This window comes from Marmota monax, unplaced genomic scaffold (genome assembly GCF_021218885.2).
Source record: "Marmota monax isolate L192 unplaced genomic scaffold, Marmota_monax_Labrador192_F-V1.1 WCK01_AAM20220418_F8-fsc00256, whole genome shotgun sequence".
NCBI classification, from domain to species: Eukaryota; Metazoa; Chordata; class Mammalia; order Rodentia; family Sciuridae; genus Marmota; species Marmota monax.
Genome location: NW_026692286.1, coordinates 1,855,689 through 1,876,803, shown reverse-complemented (window position 1 = coordinate 1,876,803; position 21,115 = coordinate 1,855,689). Strand labels below are relative to the sequence as shown.

Below are 21,115 nucleotides of genomic sequence, written 5' to 3'. Positions count from 1 at the left end.
TGTTAAGTGTTCTTTACATACATGAGATGCACTTGTACATCAGGTAATAATCTATTTATGGGTATTAGCACTGTTTCCTGAACAGACAAGAGTTTTAAATCTAATCTTGGAATTTGCTGGTGCTATTAACCTATGTAGACTAGTTAAAGGCAAAACTACAATATTAAGAGTTACCTTACTGAACTATGATTTTTATACATATACATATGTGGGGTGGGGGGAACTTCTGTGTTGCTCTGATACTGAGTATTCCTGGCTTCTTTGTATGTTAAATGTATTCATGTTCCCCAAATGTATATGTATTCTAAAATGCAAAGTTAGGGAAAACACCTTACCAAACTGGTGTCCTCCAATTGTGGGGACAGGCTTTTTTTTTTTTTTTTTTTCAGGTACATGTTTTTGTGCTCTTGTTTGTATTATGACTGTTCTCTTTGAGCAAATATAGTTAGATATTCACAAACCCTTGGCATTCCAAACTGTGATACTGTGATAATTAAAAGAATTGGACATTGGTCATCTAAGGAGTACCTCAGAAATTACTACATTCTATTTTAATTTTTAAACTTTTCATTTATTCTTAAGAGACAGAATGTCATTTAAGATATGTAATTGGCTAAAAGTAACCTGTTACTGATGATTTATATGGGGAGAATTATGTTATTTGTTACACTGGGGTAGGAATTTATATGTATTTTTGGAAAGACAATAGGGAGAACCTGATTAATTTTTAAGGTTGGCAATATGCAACATGAAAACAGTTTTTCCACCAAAAAAGGGAAATTAAGCGTTTTCTTAGCCTTTCCATTGGAGCTAGGTTGCAGATGTGATTATATCATGTTAACTAATCTTCAAACAGATTCAATACGTGAGAGCTTTGTTTTCTTTTACTCCTGAGTAGAATGATATTTAAAGGGTGGGGGAGAAGAATATTAGCTTAAAATGTAAAAATTTCAACTAACATTTGTCAAAAGACCAGCCTTTCCTGGGCTAAGACTCTGCCTTTTGCACTGCTCCATGTTAGGATAACCCCCAAAGTAGGCAATGGGAAGTTCTAGTAGGGTGCAAAAGGGTTTTAAAAAGAAATAGGATTTGTAAATGATATCATGCATGATGGAGCTGATAAATTATTTATTGGTTTTTGTAGAAGGTAACCAAATATCAAAGGTATATAAGTGTTATAAAAATTGTGTTTCTTGGTTCAGAGCAGTCATACAAACTAAATGTGTTTCTGCTGTTTTTAATTTTGTTTTGTGTTTCTCTTGTAAAACTTTATAAATGTCTCCTGTTAATGTTTTATGAAATACAACTTCTAATAGAATAACCTAACAATTTGAGCTAGTAAGCCATCACCTATAGGATGGACAGGATGTAACATTGACTCTTCATACTAATGGTGACCCCAATTAAGTGGAAGGGGTAACTGTAAAATACAAAAGTTAAAATTAGGACTTACTATTCCTACTTCATCTCTGGTAGAACTGGCCCTCTGGGTATTCAACAACTGATACTTTGAGACCAAAGCCAAGGAAAATAAAAGGGCTAAGAAAAAATAATAGTGAATATTTTGACCCTTGTCCTTCAAGGTCAACTAGGACCCGGGGAAAGGTGGAATCCCTCTAAAGACCCTGTAACTCTGAGTTAGTTGCTAATCAAGAGGATTGTGAGGGCCCTAGAGAATGGGATATCCGGATATATTCTGCAAAGAGGAGGAGGGTCATTGGAAAGGGAACTGTCCCCAGTGCTTCAAGGGAAACCACATGTGTTCAGCAACACCCTAACCCATCCTGGCAGATGGTATAGCTGGTAGAAAAAAAAGACTAAAGGTGCCAAAAGAATCCTCATAAGTTCCTAAAAGTAACCCATGAGGAATATCTCCAGAACTTAACAGGAAAAAAAGAAAGAGATTAATTTTAGGCCTACCTAAATAGGGGTCACCTGCTTGGACTCAAACACTCATGAGGGAAATATAACCAAACACAAATGTACTAATATCAGGGTGGTAGAAAAGTAAAAGAAAATCATTCATGGACAATTAAAAGGGAAAAACAGTGGCTCTTTTAAATGTAACTTGGGGTTCTTATGCAAGATTGCCTGACGCTGAAGTCCTTCCATCACGCACATCCACATAAAAGATGGACCTCATAGCTCAGACAGGGGCCCTCTGTTTAGATAAGAAAAAAAAATAATCATTTCCTTGTTTTTATCCCGAATATATTTTTTTTAGTAGTCCATACTCACAGAGGTATTTAGAAGGAGAATCCCCTACATGGTTTATTTATTTAGTTAGTTAGTTGGATGTGTTCTGACTTTGTCTCCCTTTTATAATTTACAATGATACTTCTACTTTTAGGCTTAAGCATCTGACCCTTATTGCTTATATGCTTCAGGCCAAGAAACCTGCAAAGGCAGATTGGCTGACACTCCAATGCCTTCAGACTAAGGAATGGACAAAAGACAAAGGTGGCAAAATTGTAACAGGGATTTCGACTCCTCACTTTTGCCTGCAAAAATCTGATAGTTGGATAAAAGCAAGATTAAAGATGTGGCATCACTGCCTCCATTTGCATCTGTCTCCTTTGCCCTGAATTACCTTGGAGTCAGCAACAGGTCTGATGGATACACATCTTGTGATGAGTCAAAGACATTTTCTTAGTCCCTCTTGACCAATCCTGAGATAGTGATGGACCAGATGACACTTGAAGATCACCTGCTTTGGCAGCTGTGCAGTGCCTGAAACTGTGCAGAGCCCCAAACTTTACCCTCATTTCCCCGTCTATAAAATCTCAATGTCATTAGACAAGGCTAAGGACATATGGGTCCTCTTGTTTTGGTGCATCTATACTGATTAAAGTTCCTATCATGCTTTTCACCCTTTCCTTTTCTGTTAGGTTTTTGGTGCTAGTGGCCAGACCTGTTTTGTTGAATCCCCAGTGAGGCTCTGGCCTAGGACTCTGGTAACATATGTAGCTGCTTCTAAAAAGCCTATCATTTCTCATATGTGGTTTTAAAATTATTTTATAAATACCATTGACATACACACAAACACAGTTTGTATAAAATTATTTATATTCTAGTTTTTACTCAGCATTTTGAGATCTATTCAAATTGAAATACTATGTACAACTCGTGTGTGTGTGTGTGTGTGTTTGTGTTTGTATTTCCAGCTATCATAAAGGATTCCATTAGAAGGCATACCAGGTTTTATTTGTCTATTCTTACTGATACACATTTTAACCTTGAGTTTTGGGCTTTTGTGGCCTAACGATAAGCATACATGTCTCCAGGATGCACATATGTGAGCATTTTCTAGGATACATATCAAGAAAAGGAATGGCTGCTTTTCATTTTTACTAGATGCCACCAAGAAATTGTAGCAGTTTGTGTTTTGCCCTAGTGTATGATAGGTAGCATTTACCCCATAGGTATAGGTAGCATTTACCTGATTAATTTTAAGCTTTTTGATATTTTTCAGTCTGATGGGTTAAAATTTCAATATCTCTACCTGATTTTAATTTGCCTTTCTTTATTAATTTGCCTTCATTACTGGTGAGATTGAGTCTCATTTCATGTTTGTTGACCATTCTGATTTCCTCTTCTGCAAACTGCTTACAGTTCATTCATTTTCTTTTTAACTTGTAAGTTTTCTACAAACTTTATAGAAACTTTTATATATATATATATATATATAAAACAATATTCACAGGTTTTTACAGATAGGTACCATATGAAAAAATATAGTAAAAAGATTCTGGAAATACCAGTCCTTTGTTTGCTTTATTGTAAATATCCTAAGTCTGTGGCTCATAGTTTAACTGTGTTTATGGTGTCTTACTCTATAATAGTAGTGATGTAGTTTAACATGGTACTGCGTATTTTCCCTCTGTTTTATAAGGTAGGCTTTTTGTAACTTATCTATGAAGGTTCTCCTTACAGAGGTCACAAATATATTCTGGTATACTTTGTAGTAATAGTTTAATTCTTCACGTTTAGCCTTTTACAGAGTACTGAGTCCAATCCCAGTGGTTTGTGATGTCATTTGTCAAATCCCCATGTATGTGTGGATCTGCCTCTGGTCTTGCTATTTGATCATTTAACCTATATTTAATCTTGGTTTTATTTACTGTAGCTCTCATATGATTTTATAATCCCCATCCAACTCTGGCCTCATTCTTTGTTTTCAAAATTGTCTTGATTATTCTTGGATAATTATGGTCCTAGAATTTTAGGCTCTTTTATCAATTTTTTTTAAATCCTATGATTTTATTGATTAATTGGGGAAGTAGTTTCTTTAGTTTGGAGTTTTCTTATCCCCAAATATTTTATCTCTCTTCATTTATTCCTAGTTTTCTTTTTTTACATTCTGTAGAAAAATTCCTTAGTTTTTAGTTTTCTACCTCAGGTCTTGCACGTTTTTGTTAACTTAATCTGACATTTTAGTTTTTGTTGCCTTTGTATTTTTTCTGTTAAATTTTATTTTTTCATGTTTGTCATTTATATCTTGAGATCTCATAGCTGACCTATTTGTAAACCTACTCATCTTTATATATTATCTTTTCCTCCCTTGAGTTTTTGTGTAAATGATTATGTCATATGAAAGTAATGAGGTTTTTCCCCTTTTAAACAGTTTTTTTTTTTGGTCTCATTTTCTTGTTATAATGGATAATGAGGATCTCTGAGTAACACTGAAGGGTGGGGGCATCCTGTTCTTTTTCCTAGCCACAATGGAGATGTCTCTGAAGTCTGATTGTTGTGATTACTGTGGTTTCTTTAACAGATAAGGATATCTTATGAGAAATCTCTGGGGTTTTCCTAATTATTTGCTATAGCAGTATTACAGTGAATGATCTTACATACATACATCATTTTGGACATTTTTAATCCTAATGTTTGCTTGTTATGTGATAATCATCTTTATTGTTTTTATTTCATTATTTTCTACTTTATTATTCATCTTATTTTCTTTGAAAGAACATCGTAATTATTAACTTCTTGAGCTAAATATTTAGCTCACTTATTTTCAATCTGTCTTTTTCTGGTAATTAAAGAAGCCAGACTTAGAAGTGTGCCTACTGTATGATTGTATACTGGATACTGTGTGATTCCATTGATGTGACATTGTATCGGTAGAAAAGCAAAACGAAACAGATTAGTGGTTGCCTGGGGATGGGAGGAAGACTTTCTTACAAGGCAACACAAAGTAGAATTTTGAGATGAAACTTTTTCTGTCTTGTTGTGCTGGTGGTTATCTGACTAAAAACTTACAAAACAGCATGATAAAAAGGGTATACTTAAAAAAGAAGGTGGGGGTAAATTTTACTGTATGTAAAATTATATACCAATAAATATGTGAAATGAATATAAAAATAAAAGGTAATTCAATTTTTTTAAGAACTACTTTGTCTTTAGAAGGTCATTAAATTTCTATAAGGACTGATTAAGTTATGTCTGGTGTGTTTATACGTAGCACAAATAGTTTCAGAATCAAAATAATATAAAAAGGTGTTACGTTAAAGGGTCTTGCTCTCGTCCCTTTCCTAATCCACCCATTCCTCCCTGCCTACCTTGTGTGTCTTTCTATCATTTTTTCTCATGCGCACATAAATATTTTTTATTTTCTTTTCCTTTCTGACATAAAAATTAACACATTATAAACATTGTTCCATATCTCACTTCCCTTAATATATTTTAGAAATCTTCCCATGTCAGACTTTATTCTTGTCTTTTTCTTTAAAACGGCTATACAGTTGTGAGGATGTACGAGGCATAGTTGGTGTAAGATATCTTATGAGAAATCTCTGGGGTTTTCCTAATTATTTGCTATAGCAGTATTACAGTGAGTAATCTTACATACATACATCATTTTGGACATACGAAGTTGCATCTGAAATAAATTTCTGAATCAAAATTACTAATGAAAGGGGTGAATGTGTTGTAATTTGAGTATGTACTTCCATTGTCCTCCATTGGAGGTTTGCATTTTGTATGCCAACAGAAATATGAGAGGAAATTTTTGTCTTTCTTAATTCTTTTTATTATTATTACTGAATTATTTTAAAGTACACAGAGGTTCTTGACATCCTACTGCTAAATTCATCAGTGTTTGACTCTTAAAAATAGTAAACTTAAAATTGTTTTTAACAGTTTCATTGATGTATAGTTGACATGACCATAAAATTATTTTAAGTGAACAGGTCAGTAATGTTTACTGAATTTAAACATGCTCAGTCATCCACAACACAATTTTAAAATGTCACCATTCCCTATGCCCATTTGCAATCAGACCCAGTTTCATACCAGGCAATTATTGACCTAGTATTTATAGATTTTCTCTTCTTGGCCAGGCACTGTGGTGCACACCTGTAATCCCAACAGCTCAGGAGGTTAAGGCAGGAGGATTACAAGTTTAAAGTTAACCCCAACAACTTAGTGAGATCCTGTCTCAAAATGAAAAATAAAAAGGTCTGGGGATGTATGTCAGTGGTAGATGCCCTTGGAATCAATCCCTAGTATCCCCTTCCCATACCCCTAATTTTTTCCCTTTCTGAATATTTAAAGTGACTCACACATTATCTGGTTTTGAGTGTCTAACTTTTTAAATGTTGTGTAAGTTTTTTTAGACACATGCATTTAAGAATTCTACAACTGATATTTGTTTTGGCATGTATTAGAACTTTGTTTCTTCTTTCAGGTGAGTAATATCCAATTGTATGGCCATGCCACATTGTCTTAATTCAAAAAAATTTTTATAGCCAGTTGACATTATTTTACTTAACAAAATAATTCTTCCTGAATCACCTAATGTCTGGATTGTCTTTAATTTCTGCAGGATCCAGGCCAGGGCCATACATTGCAACTGTATCTGTCCCTGGATCTCTTTTAATCTGGAACCATTACTTTTTTCATGGCACTACTAGCTGAAAAAACTAGCTCATTTTCTCCTAAAACCCACCTCCTAGATTCCCTTGATTGTTTTCTCGTGGTATTTCTTTGCTTATGAATTTCATATATATATATATATATATATATATATATATATATATATCTTATATATTTCTTTATGTATTTCTTCTCTTTTGTATTTCTTGTAAAACTTGATTAGATTTCAATCAAATATTTTCAACTAGGATACATCACAAGTAATATTGTTCATGTTTTATCTCATTAGGAGACAGATAATATGTATTTTTCCACCATTGATAATGTTAAGATTGATCATTGAGTTAGAGTTATGACACCCTCATCCTACAATGTAAAGTTTATATCTGTTCGGTCCTTGCATCTAAAAAATGTAATCTTTGTGATATTCCTTTGGTACTACACAGATGTTTATTTCTTCATCAGTCCTGAATTTGATGATCAAAACACTGATTAAAACACTGAATCTGTAATTTCATGAGATGTTGCAAAATGAGGCAGTTTTGTTGTTCTGTCATTCCATCTACGTTTTTCTATAAAAAGTTTTTCCTTTTTCAACCAAAGCTGTTTGCTTCCCTTGAAAAACAAGTAATGATGATGATATGATGATGATTTTTGTACTAGGAATTGAATCTCAGGGGTGCTCTACCAATGAGCTATGTCCCCAGCTCCGTTAATTTTTTATTTTGAGATAGGGTCTCACTAAGTTGCTGTTGGCCTTGAACTTGCAGTCCTCCTGCTTTAGCCCTCCTAAATAGCTAGGATTAAGGTGTGCACCCCTATTTCCATTGTATCATTTTTTTAGTTATACATAATAATAGAACACACTACAATATAGTTATAAAATCACAGAATATAATTTGTTCTAATTCAGTCTCCAGTACTTCTTTCCTCTCCCATCCTCCTGTTCTGTTCCCTCGGTTCTACTAATCTTTCTGCTGTATACTTACAGATTTTTTTAAAAAAATTAGTGTTTTATGGATGTACATGATGATTCACTGTCATAAATTTGTATACATACATAGGAAAGTTAGGTCAGGTTTATTCCACTGACTTTTCCTATTCCTTCCCTCATCCCTTCCTTTCATTCCCCTTTGTCTATTCCTCTACAGATCATTCTTTAAAACCAGGAAAAAAAATACTTGTCTCCCCACCTCATCAGTAATTTTCAAGTTAAGGATTGGTGTAATGTCTGCTTCATTGAGATATACTGCATTGTCACTGTTCATCTGCAGATATCTGAAATAATTTATAGTGTGATAGTCTCTTTAAATTTGTGGGTTAAACCAAAATTGTGTGTGTGATTATTTTAAGTTTCTAACAAAACTTTTTTTCTACAGTGCTAAGGATTGAACTCAGGGCCTCATGCATGCTAGGCAAGTGATTTACCACTGAGCTACATCCCAGGCCCTAAACAAATTTTTAAAATGTTTTTCATACATTTTTGTTGTTGATTTGTAATTATATTGTGATTACAGAATGTAGCCTATACTCAGTTGTGTTTTTAGAACTATTGAGTGGTCTGTGTAATCTGATACCAGTTTTTTGATAAATGTTTTATACAGTCTTTAAAAAAGTATAGTAGTCTCTCAGTATCTGTGAAGGATTGGTTCAAGGACCCCTGTGGACACCAAAGTCCTCTTATGCTCAAGGCCCATATATAAAACAGTATGGTATTTATATGTAACTTATACATATCCTTCTGTATACTTTAAATAATTTGTAAATTGTATTACCTAATACAGCATAAATAGTTGTTAGACTCTGTTTAGGGAATCATGGCAAAGAGAATAAGCCTACACATGTTTGGCACAGACATTTTTCCTAATATTTTTTATCTGCAGTTGGTTGTATACACGTGTCACCCATGGATATGGATGGCCTACTGTATTTCTTTTCTTTTTATTAAAAGAAAGATGCTAAATAATTCTATTAGATCAAGATTATTAATAATATTATTTGAAACACATTCTTAATTTTTGTTTGCTTGCTATATCAGTTACTTAGGGTCTTAGACCATTTTTCAAGAGATTGGACAACACTTAAAAGAAAATATGTATTTAGCTTATAGTTTTGGAAGTTCAAGAACATGATGCCAGCATCTGCTTGGCTTCTGAGGAGGGCCATATGTTGATCCATGTGTGGCAGGAAAGTGGAAGTGGAAATGGACATGTACAGAAGGAGTAGATGTGTACGAGGGACTGAGGAGTAACAGTTCACTCTTCCCACTGTCAGGGGAGCTATGTTAATACCTTCATAAGACTGGAGCCCCTGACCTAATTACCTCTCCCTGACTCCTCATCCACCCCAGTGCTGGGGATTGAACCCAGGGATATTCTACCACTGAGCTATGTCCCCAGCCCATTTTATTCTTTTTTTTTTTCATTAAATTTTATTTTATTTTTTATTAGTTGCTCATGACAGTACAATGATCTTGACATCATACATTTGATTCAAATGGGGTATAAATTCTCATTTTTCCACGTGTACAGGTTGCAGGATCACATTGATTAGGCGAGCATTCTGCCACCAAGCCACAACCCCATGGTTACATAGCTTCTTGATTGGTAAATTATCTTTTTGGATAGTTCCTTCTATTAGGAACATAATTCCCTTTGTTGCCATTCAATTAGAATATGTGATGTTAAATCATGTACAACCACAAAAATTTATTACCCATGTATATACATCAAAATACATTCTACTGTCATGTATAACTAAAAAGAACAAATAAAAATTTAAAAAATACATATGTGATGTCAAAACTTAACTATAGAAGCCTTCTCTTAGTTGGCATTTTCAGCTGATAATATTCTTTCCTTTTTCCTAATATTTAAACATTTTGTATTATTTTGTTTTAGGTGTGTGTCTTATAAGCAGTTTATAGCAGAATTTTAAGCCAGTCTGTGAAGGCCTCCTTTTTAGTAGGTGAGTTATTTACCTTAGTTAACAATATATTTAAATTTACTTCTGTCATCTTTCATGTTTTCCATTGACCATGCATTTTCTCTGTTTTTTTTTTTTCCTTTTTCCTATCTTCCATTAAATAGATAACTTGCTTTGTTTCTTTTCTCAGTTTAGAAGGCATATGTTCCAAATTCATTCCTTCAATGGTCAATCTGAAGATTAATATGCATTCTTTTTTTTCTCCCTATGATACTGGAGATTGAACCCATCATTCTCTACCACTGAGCTATACCCACACCTCATTTTATTTTGAGACAGGGTCCTGCTGAGTTCCTGAGATTAGCCTCAAACTTTCAATCCTCCTGCCTCAGCCTCCTGAGTTGCTGGGAATTATAGGTGTGCACCACCAGGCCCACCTTAATATACGTTCTTCAGTGAATTTTTTAGCAAAATGTTAAGGCTTATCAATATCTCCTTATTCCTCCTGGATTGGCCAAGTGTGTTAGTATATTTTAGTTTTCCTCTGAAACATCTTTTTTGCAGACACAATATCATTTTTGACTTTGATTTTACCTTTTTTTTTAACCATGTGGAAATAAATTTGGTTTTGTTCTCTTGTTCTCTTCCTTGTTGTTTATAGTTATTAGTTTTCAGTATCTTTTAATAATTTATTGTTCTTACATTCCATTCTTTCCCCAAGTTCAGTTTTTCTTCGTATTAAAGGACTTAATTGGGGCTAGGACTATGGCTCCAGTCGTAGAGCACTTGCCTAGCATGTGTGATGCATTGGGTTTGAGCCTCAGCACCACATAAAAATAAACAAATAAAGGTATTGTCCATCTACAACTAAAAAATAAAGATTTTTTTTAAAAAAGGACTTATTTGAGCAAGAAAATGAGGGCTTTATAAGTCCTAGTCTGTTTTAAGATGTCTTTATTTCATTTTCATTTCATCTGAATTCTCTAAAATTCATCTACAAAATAATTATTAATAAAACCATCTCACCTACCATACAGGATTATTGCGGGGGGGAATAACTTTATTTTAACACTTTATAAACTGTTAAACCTATTCATGTATATGTGTATGTGTGTATAAGAGAGACATTATGAGATTATAGTGTTTTAAATGGGTTTTTAAAATTATTCTTGTGTTGAAATAATATGTACTGAAATAATGGAGAATAGTAACTAATAAAAATGTCATGAATTATACATGATCACAGATTTAGGGGAAAACCAGGACAACATAAAAGTCAGGATCCTAACTTCTAGCTTAAGGTCATTACCATTCAGTGGAACTTTGAGACATGAAGGCATTAAACCCAGGTTTTGGGCTTTGTTTTTATTGAGGCATGATTCAGCAGTACTAATTCTCAGTATATCCAAAGGAAAAGAGACACCTGCCTGTTTATTATATCCCTATTTACATTAGCCAAGAAACTAACCAAGAAGTCCATCAGTGGATGAATAGATAAAAATAATGTGGTACACGTACACAATGAAATATTATTCATCCATAAAAAGGATGAAACCCTGTCATTTGAGGCAACATGAATGGAACTGGCGGGCATTAAGTTAAGTGAAAGAAGCCAAGCTTAGAAAGACAAATACTGCATGTTCTTACTCATGAGTGGAAGCTAAAAAAAATTGGTCACATACAAGTAGAGAGTAGAAGAGAGGTGACTAGAAGAAGGGAAAAGTGGAAGGGAGGAAGATAGAAAGAAGGTGAATAATAAGTACCAAAGTATAGTTAAAAAGGGGAATAGCTCTAGTGTCTTATAGCATAGTGTGGTAAGTATAGTTTATAACAATTAATTATACCTTTCAAAATAAATGAAGAGAAGAATTTGAAGGTTCCCAGCCCATAGAAATGCTAATATTTGAGGAGGTAGAAAATGCCTTTAACCCTGATCTGATCATTACCCATTTTATCCATGTATTGAATTACAACACTATACACCATAAATAAAAACAAATATATCCATAAAAAATGAAAAATTTTAAGGTTATAATAAAATGTTTTTAAATGTCTCTAGACAGTATATGAGAATGTCCACAAGAATTTCTCCCCCCCCCCCCATGCATGCTATTTAGTATTTTTTTTTAAATGAGCTAGTTTGGAATTTTTTGTGAGAATATCTCTTCTCATTGTATTTGAACATTGTGTTAGCCTTCTATCACTGACAGAATACCTGGGATAATTAACTTTTAAGAAGGAAAGGTTTGCCAGCAGTGTGGCACCTGCCTGTAATTCCACACCTTGGGAGGCTGAGGCAAGAGAAGCGCAAGTTCAAAGCCAGCCTCAGCAACTTAGCGAGGTCATGATTCCAAAAAAAAAAAAGTGCAGGCCCAGTGGTTAAGTATTCCTAGGTTCAATCTCTGTTACCAGAATAAGAGGGGTAGTATTTTGGCTCACAGTTACAGAGGTTTCAGTCCATGGTCGTTTGACTGTTGGTTTTGAGCTGGTAGTGAGGCAACACATACATCATGGCAGGAACAGCGACAGAGGAGGCCTGTTTACCTCAGGGCAACCAGGAAGCAAGCAGAGACAGGAAGGGCAGGGGTTGCAGAATCTCCTTCCAGGCCATGCCCCCTGACTTTTTTCCACTAGGCCCCACCTACTAAAGTTTGGGGACCAAGCCTTTAACACATGACCCTTTGGGACACATTCAATATACAAACTATCACAAACATCTTTTCTTACTTTAGTAACCATTTGTATTCTTCTTTTGAGAATTGCCATGTTGGCCATTTCTTTTCGTGTTTATCTTTGTATTAATCTATGAGAATTCCATATTTTATTTTGGTGTTTCCACAGGTTTATTTTTCTCCCATCTTTGACTCTTTAGTGCCTGTGGAGTATGTTTTCGGTATAAGGAGTGATATATGTCAGTGTCTCCCCATTTCTCATATCCTCCTCTGGTTTTAAACTTGACCAGCAGGAAAAAAAAAAGATATAAGCAGACTCAATTGTGCCTTGCTGCTTGTCAGTTTATTAATGTGTCTTAAGTTTTGAGTTTTCACAAACAGAGAGATACTGAAGGGGCAGGAGTGGGCTGCAAAGGGGTAATTGGCATATGCACATCAGCGCTGCCTTCTGTGAATTTGATTATGGATCAGAGAAAGAGTAGACACAAATAGAGTGTCTCACTGTAGTTGCCTGTTGTACTTCTTTTAGTGACCTCGTTTCTTTATCAAAGAAGTGCGACAGAAGATACCAGGGGATGAGAGAATGTAGATACAGGTGTTTGCTTTTTGCCTCAGTACTAGGGGTAAAACCCAGGGCCTTGTGCAATGCAGCCTAACTCTGAGAAAATCCCCAACCCCTAGATACATATTTAAGTCTTGAGTCTGTACTGGTTTTTAATGCCATGTGTCCTTTTGGCATGATGATACCATCAACTGTGAATTCTGTGAACAAGTAGTTTTTTTTTTTAAGTTTTTATTTAAACAGATATTCTTAGTTCAGAAAATGCCTAGTCTTTTCCCTTACTCTCTTTGACTCTTAATCCCTTGATTCATAGGTGAATGCTGGTTTTTCTTACATATCTTATAGAAATTTCAAGCATTATTTTTGACAACTGCCTTCTGCTGAATGTTCACTGGGTGAAACTGAAGGTCCTCAGAAGAAATAAATTAAGAAGGTAAGAAATAGAAATAGACTTGTGGCCTTTAAATGTACTGTTGTTCAAGTAATATAGATTTTTCAAGATTATTTCTTTAGAATCCCTTTTGACAATAAAAATCAATTTAGAGAACACAGATAGGATGGCGTAGGTGCCAACGGGGGAACAGCAGCTGAGCACAGGTCTTTGTTGATGGACACCTATCACAGCCCAGAGGCCTTGCATGTATTATCATTTGTTTGCACTGTACTGATGGCTCCAGCAGGGGGACAGGAAACCCAAGGCTCTGAAAGGATCATAACAAACCTCACTGCCCTGGTTGGTAAAGGACAGAGTGTGGACTCTGGTCTTTCTGCCTTCAGAGCCACCTGTGTAGTCGGTGACTGAAAGTCTGATCTTTTCCCACTTTGGGGTTGGGTAACTTCTCTTTTTCTGCTGGTTTATTTTCTTCATGAGCCCATACACAGTGAATATCATAACCATTGTCACCTTTTCACTTTCAGAAACCATGGGTTATAGAATGTAGAAAAATAACTTATTGTAATAAGACTTGCTGTTTTTAGTTCTTCCCATTATTGAAGAGTAACAGGGCCTCCATTGCCCATGTGCAATTATAAAATGGTGCACCTTAGAACACTTTCCTCTTGTTTCTATGAAATTTGTTGTACTATGCTGATTTGTTAGACTGAGACATAAGACTGGCATTTTACAACTATTGTAATAAATGTGTAAGTTGTCCGTGGCTGAAATGTAAATGTTGCCCCTAAGGGTCATGCAGTGAGTAGACATGGAGTGAGTAGACGAGTGAGGAAAAAAACATGTAAACCTAGTGTTAATTTTACCTCTAAAATTTTCATTCTAAAACTATCCTATTTCCTGCTTCTTTCATGTACTGTTTATGGCTATTAAGGGATTAGAGGAGGATGGGAGTTGGGTGGACAGACCTACAATAGTATTCTTATTCAAATGCAAATAGTATGTCAGTGTCCACTGCACTCTTTCTGTGGGCCTTCCTCTGTCTTGTGCTTTGACTCTTGAGAAAAATTGTTTTTGCCAAGAAAGACAATAGAATGTAAGTGAGGAGACAAGACATGTATATACATGCGACCAAACAGGGGACAGTTTACTGAAACATTCCATTACATTGTGTGACTTCAGATGTAGAAAGCAATAAAAATAGAAAAGATTATTGGGTCCAGAAGTAATCAGGGCAAGTGAGTATGGCCTCATGGAGAAGGCAAGGCGTGTTAAGATCTGGTCATACTCATATGTATGAAGAGGCAGAAAAGCTGTGTGTTCAGACACCCTAAGGTCATTCCAAGGTAAAAGCTTTGACATTAATGTTCATCCTCTACAGCAAATTCTGAATTCCCAGGAACCATTGCCCAGATAATTGTTGGTGAAGGGAGAGCTATGAGAAGCCTCCTCAGCCTCCTCCTTCTCATGTTATCAATCTGCCCCTTTCACTGAAATTCCTTAGCATTTGATGGAAGCAGTCTGTACTGTACTCTCCTGCCACGTTGAACTGTTGCCTTGGGATTTTCTTTTCTTCCTAGAGAGACCTATTTCCTTTGGTCTCATTAGTGTTTGGTGCAATCTGTTGACATAGACCATGTCCAGTGAATATTTAGGCACTCTTGACCTTGGGCCGTCCATAGGCGCACAAAAGCCCTGTGGGGTCTGGAGCCAGAGCGAAAGCCAGTCTGAAGGTGCTGAATCACATAGCTCTGTTTCCTTGTCTCAACTGGACTTTTGGTAAAAGCAAGTGTTCTTAGAAGTGTTCCCTTGCATGATTCTGATCTGGTGTGTGATTTCTGAATAGATTGGAATGGGAAACGTGAAAACTCAATACTAAAGACAGACTTTTTCCCCTGGATGCTTCATTGGGGGCTTTCAGTGGTTTCTAATTATGAGCAGCAGTGACACCCAGACCATTTCCCAACATACAAAAGGCACAGGAAATTGAGACACAACCAAGGAGGGAGAGTGGCGGTATAAATAAAATATTTTTTTGCCATAGGGTTTCCCTTACTCCAGATTTGGTAGAATCAGATCATACAGCTGAGAAAGACCCTTGGTTTATTTGGACATGTTGCTAGTAATACATCCTTGCATCAAACCGTTTACTGCATTTTCTTTTCCATGGCAGCAAAAAGAGAAGAAACACAATTTCATTTGTTTTTATTGTAGATTAATTTTTAAATTTACCATTACTCATCTCTTTCTGTCCTTCCAGGCATCTAAGAAAAAAATCGTATTTCATAAAAGACAGTTATTTGTATAGGATAAGAAGTATTCATTTCAAAATAATTGAAAGATATGCCTTAACCTTGGTCTTGATGTAAAAGCTAAAGTACACTTTTGATTGTTGGTATCATTTGCTTATAGTTAAATGAAGTTAAGTAGATTCATTCAAGTCAGGATTTGGGGTTTTGCTTTGCATCCTTTGTTCTCAAATACCAATTGAAAATATGTTTTGAATGGTGGAGTGCTAACCCAATTTTTTATAAATCTTCTAGAACCTGTGCCTTACGTCCTTCCCAGCTGCTGTGGATGGCCCTGACTCTCTTAACTACCCTTCCCAGTAGGATGTCACTGAGATCCCTCAAGTGGAGCCTTCTGCTGCTGTCTCTCCTGAGTTTCCTTGTGATGTGGTACCTCAGCCTTCCCCACTATAACGTGATAGAGCGTGTGAACTGGATGTACTTCTATGAGTATGAGCCAATTTATAGACAAGACTTTCGCTTTACACTTCGAGAGCATTCAAACTGCTCTCATCAAAACCCATTTCTGGTCATCCTAGTGACCTCACACCCCTCAGATGTGAAAGCCAGGCAGGCCATTAGGGTTACTTGGGGTGAAAAAAAGTCTTGGTGGGGATATGAGGTTCTTACATTTTTCTTACTAGGCCAGCAAGCTGAAAGGGAAGACAAAATGTTAGCGTTGTCCTTAGAAGAGGAGCACCTTCTTTATGGTGACATAATACGACAAGATTTTTTAGACACATATAACAACCTGACCTTGAAAACCATTATGGCTTTCAGGTGGGTAACTGAGTTTTGCCCCAATGCCAAGTACATCATGAAGACAGACACTGACGTTTTCATCAATACTGGTAATTTAGTGAAGTATCTTTTAAATTTAAACCACTCAGAGAAGTTTTTCACAGGTTATCCTCTCATTGATAATTACTCCTACAGAGGATTTTACCAGAAAAACCATATTTCATACCAGGAGTATCCTTTCAAGGTGTTCCCTCCCTACTGCAGTGGGCTGGGTTATATAATGTCCAGAGATTTGGTGCCAAGGATCTATGAAATGATGGGTCATGTAAAACCCATCAAGTTCGAAGATGTTTATGTCGGGATCTGTTTGAATTTGTTAAAAGTGGACATTCATATTCCAGAAGACACAAACCTTTTCTTTTTATATAGAATCCATTTGGATGTCTGTCAACTCAGACGTGTGATTGCAGCCCATGGCTTTTCTTCCAAGGAAATCATCACATTTTGGCAGGTTATGCTAAGGAACACCACATGCCATTATTAACTTTACACTCTACCAAAAATCTAGAGAAGGGCAGGATGCTTTGTGGAAAAGTCTTAAAGTTGGTGCTGTGGAGAACTCATGGAAAAGTCAGTGTGCTGGCTCACACTGAACTGAGATCATGGAGAACACATAGATTGGAGGGCCACACATTACTAGTGATTTATTTTGACAAAATTCAAGTCCCTTAAAAGTGGTATTCAGAGGAATTAAATATCTTATAAAGGAATCAGGTTTTTGCCTGAAAATTAATAGGGCCAAACATTGAACATGTCATTCTATAGACTAGAATTTCCTAAAAGGGTTTTCTTAATTATAAGCTCATTAGTCCGTAACAGCAAAGCAGTGTGGAGTTCTATTTATTGAACAGTTTAGTCACTTAAGGGTTTAGTGTGTATCTTACATGGGTTACCAATTTTTAAAAACTATATAGTTCTGTGTAAAAAAAAAACTTCACTGACATTATACTGAACAAAATTAATTATATCTGTTTTTGGTCATTCAGAAGGCACTTAAAGATGTTGCGGCATTTTGGAGTTACCAGTTATTATTTAATGTTACTTCAAACTTTCTGGGTGTTTAAAATGTTATTATGGTGGTTTCAATACTGTATAATAGAATAGTGAATCAATTTTTATATTTGAGCTTTGTTCCAGTTACTTCATTGATCAGTTTATTATTGATAGCCCCATTAATGTGAAAGTCATAGTTCATTTATTGAGTATCAGTACTCTCTTGGACTTCATTTTATATTTTACTGTGGTAATGTAAAGAATAATTAAAACAAGAAAATCTGAGTTATTGTCTTGTTTTTGAAGCTATAGTTCTCAGTGTTCTTAGATATCACTTTATCTGTTTCATTTTTCCCCTGGAACTTAGAAATTATATAGAATGCTAGGCAGTGTATTTCCTTTTAGAAAGGACTCTGAAGGCACAAAAGAAGGGAGAGGACAGAATGTTATGAGAAGAGTGTCCTTTATCAGTATTTGGGTTAGAAAAACAAGACTGAAGATCCAAGTTGCAATGTTAATCTTACCCTGTGTGTTTTCTCATTAACAATCAACTTGTGAATAAAGAGGAAAAAAAAGAAACAAGATGTTGCTGTTATTGTTTGTAATCAAAAAGGGCCTTATACGTAGTCTGAAGTCACGTCTGATTTATGTCCCATGTGCTTTCATAGAAGCACTGATGTATCCTTTGTTGGAAATGCTACTAGTAGGTTAAAAAGGAATATTGCCCCATATTCCTGGGATTATACAATTTTCTGTTAGAATTGATTTGAGATAAGTAATCCTTTCTTCTTAATTATAAGAGAGCAAAATATCAAATCCTTTGACAGGAAATAAAAGCTTGAAAGTATGTAGTCAGCTCTTGTAATACTCAGATATTTACAATTCACCTATATGAAAAATCTAACCTAAATTAAAGCTGCCATAATCTGTGGTTCTCTATAACAAGGCTATTTCTTTTTTCCTGGGATCAGACCTGATACAGTTATGATAAAATCAATTAAATGAAATGCTCCATGGAATCAATTTATGCCCTTGGTAATCCCCATTGTGTATAGAAGTCACTTTAAAGACTGATGATTACATTTGATCAGTGTTGCAGATTATATTGAAGCTTGAGAATCTAACTCAGGATTTTTAGAGAGAACTTTTAAAATAAAAAATAATTTCCTTTCATTCTAAGAAAAGACCTGGGTAGGGAGGACCCAGAGTTTAAAGGATTGTTCCTTCTGAACTAAAGATTCCTAGGAGATCTCTAAAACAATTATGAAAAACAGTTGGGTCATTGTATTTTTCATTTTTACCTGTATGTTTCTTAACCTTTCAGGTAGTAAATATTAGCCCTGTGGTGGCTAACCAAATCAGCAGCCTTTTTAAATTTTAACTCATATAACTAAGTTTAATACTGGAATCTACCCTTACACTGTGCGTCCATCCCAGCTACCACAACCTGGTCATCCCATGGTCTTACCACATACTCTGCTTCACTTGCTGTGAGCACTAAGTCTGTGACCCCTAGCACCTTAGTTAGCTTTTGTTAGATTATGCTGCAGGTGGGCTGGGGATATAGCTCAGTTGGTAGAGTGCTTGTCTCACATGCACAAGGCCCTAGGTTCAATCTCCAGCCCCCCCGCCCCCCCCCACACACACACACAAGATTATGCTGCAGGAACATCTAGGTCTCAGGGGTGAGGACCATCATGTTTTCTTTAAACCCACATTGCCTTTCACTGGTTGTGCGTGGCTGACTGAGGTCCTGCTCCCTGTGTCTTCTCATTCCAGAACACAGGCTGAAAGGCAGCTCCTGCCTGGAACTCACGATTCTCATAGAGGGAAGGAAAAAAGCAGCTGGTGAAATACAGTGGCATATACATCCACTGGCCAAAACAAATTCAATCCTAAACCCAGTGACAGGGATGGAGAAGTGGATTCCTCTCACAGGAAGTAACTGCAGGTCATAGGGGATGAATCTAGTGCATCATTGTAATCTGTACTACTGTGTGAAAAGGAAAGGGGACTCAGGGGCCTGTGGTTTTGTTAGGGTTTGGATCTTAAATGTCCCTGAAACACCTATATACTAAAGTCTTGGTCACCAGCCTGTGGAACTATTGGGAGGTGGTGGAACCTTTAGAAGGCTGGATCTTATGGAAGGAAGTTAGGCCACTGGGAGCATGCCCTTGAAGGGGATATGGGGACCCTGGTCCCTACCCCTCCCTCTGTGTCATGTCCTGGCCACCATGAGGTGAACAGTGCTTTTCTGCTGTGATATTCTGTCTTGCCACAGACTGAAAAGCATTGAAGCCAAGAGACCATGAACTGAAACTGTAGGCTAAAATACACCTTTCCTCCTTTTAAGTTAATTATCATCTCAAGTATTTTGTCAGAGCAATGGAAAATTAACACATATTTTGAGCTGGCTCAAGTAGAAGTTTTTCTGGCTCACTTGGAATTGATGCTTTGGGGTTTTGCCCTTCTCAGAGAGCTCTGCTTTTCACCCTCTTTAATCTTTCCTTGGTTCTACCCTAAATGGCCTTGGCATTATTGTGTTTCCATCAACTCTCCAGATGCACAGCAGGCAGAACTGAGCTATTTATATTGAAAATACTTCTGAGCATGAGGTGGTGATGCAGCTTATTTTCTTGAGGTCTGGTGGGCAATTATTGCAGGATGGAGATAAAAGGATAGGAAGCTGAATATGGAAAATGTGGCAAGCCACATTTGGGGCTCGTGTATCCTATAATCCACTTGGACTTCATATCTTTTACATTAAATCAATTGGATTTTTTGTGAGTCAAAGACCAATTCTCATTGGGACTCCATCACACTCCCTTGCTTGGATTTTCCCATGTGTAGTTAAATTTGTGAGTCCATCAAAATAAATGGCAAATGCTGGTGTGTATTAAGTTATAGGCTTTTTGTTATGAGCCCAAATTTATCTAAAATAAAGATTTAAGAGGTAAATGTGTAATGAGGTCTGAGCTCTGTGTACCCTTATATATAACCAAATCCTTGATCCTTCCCCTCTCGTCAATATCCAAATAGAAGTTTTCAGCCCCATGTACTACACTTTAGGAAGTCCATAAGCCACAGTGTGAAGATAAGAGAGTAGGGAAGTGGCTTATGATTCTTGTCAGCCACAGCCTGCCTCTACCACCACCCTTTCCTAGCTATGGCCCTTGTAGCCTGTGGCTCTGTCACCTCTTCTCATACTTCTCTTAGATGATGGCATTGTCAATATCAAATAATTCTAGAGGAAATAAATAATTCATTCTGAGACAGATATACTCGAGTGACCATTGCCCAGGAATATGGATTCAGCTTACCCTGAATGATGTGTTTGGCCATGGAAAAGGTGAACTTTTATAGCCACAGAACAAAAGTACCATTACAAAACACTTGGTGGGGGTCTTAGGTAGGTAGACTACAGCAAAGAGGAGAAATCTTTTCTATAGATTTGAGATGTTACAGCATTTTTAGCTTTAGGGTTGGTGGAGGCTACAGGTCTGTTAAGCTTAGTGAAATATTCTCAGAGTTTTACCTAAATAGGAGGATGTTAGGTCAGATACAGAGGTTGAAAGCAAATGACTTAAAGGGATTAGGATAGCCAAAG

At 36.1% G+C, this 21,115-nt stretch overlaps 1 protein-coding gene across 11 annotated transcripts in view; it reads left to right on the top strand.

Moving 5' to 3' along the window:
• The window catches only part of B3galnt1 (beta-1,3-N-acetylgalactosaminyltransferase 1 (globoside blood group)), a 29,962-nt gene extending 11,875 nt beyond the window's left edge, over positions 1-18,087 (top strand). For 8 of the 11 annotated variants that reach the window (XM_058578336.1, XM_046440488.2, XM_058578335.1 and 5 more), the window contains 3 exons: positions 9,777-9,843; positions 13,349-13,468; positions 15,970-18,087. In XM_058578336.1, the coding sequence (XP_058434319.1) occupies positions 13,353-13,468; positions 15,970-16,999 (1,146 nt within the window). In that variant the 5' untranslated portion in view covers positions 9,777-9,843; positions 13,349-13,352 and the 3' untranslated portion in view covers positions 17,000-18,087. The remainder of the gene's footprint in view (positions 1-9,776; positions 9,844-13,348; positions 13,469-15,969) is intronic. The other 3 variants (XM_058578338.1, XM_046440491.2, XM_058578337.1) reach the window with 1 other exon arrangement.
• Positions 18,088-21,115: the final 3,028 nt, after the last annotated feature.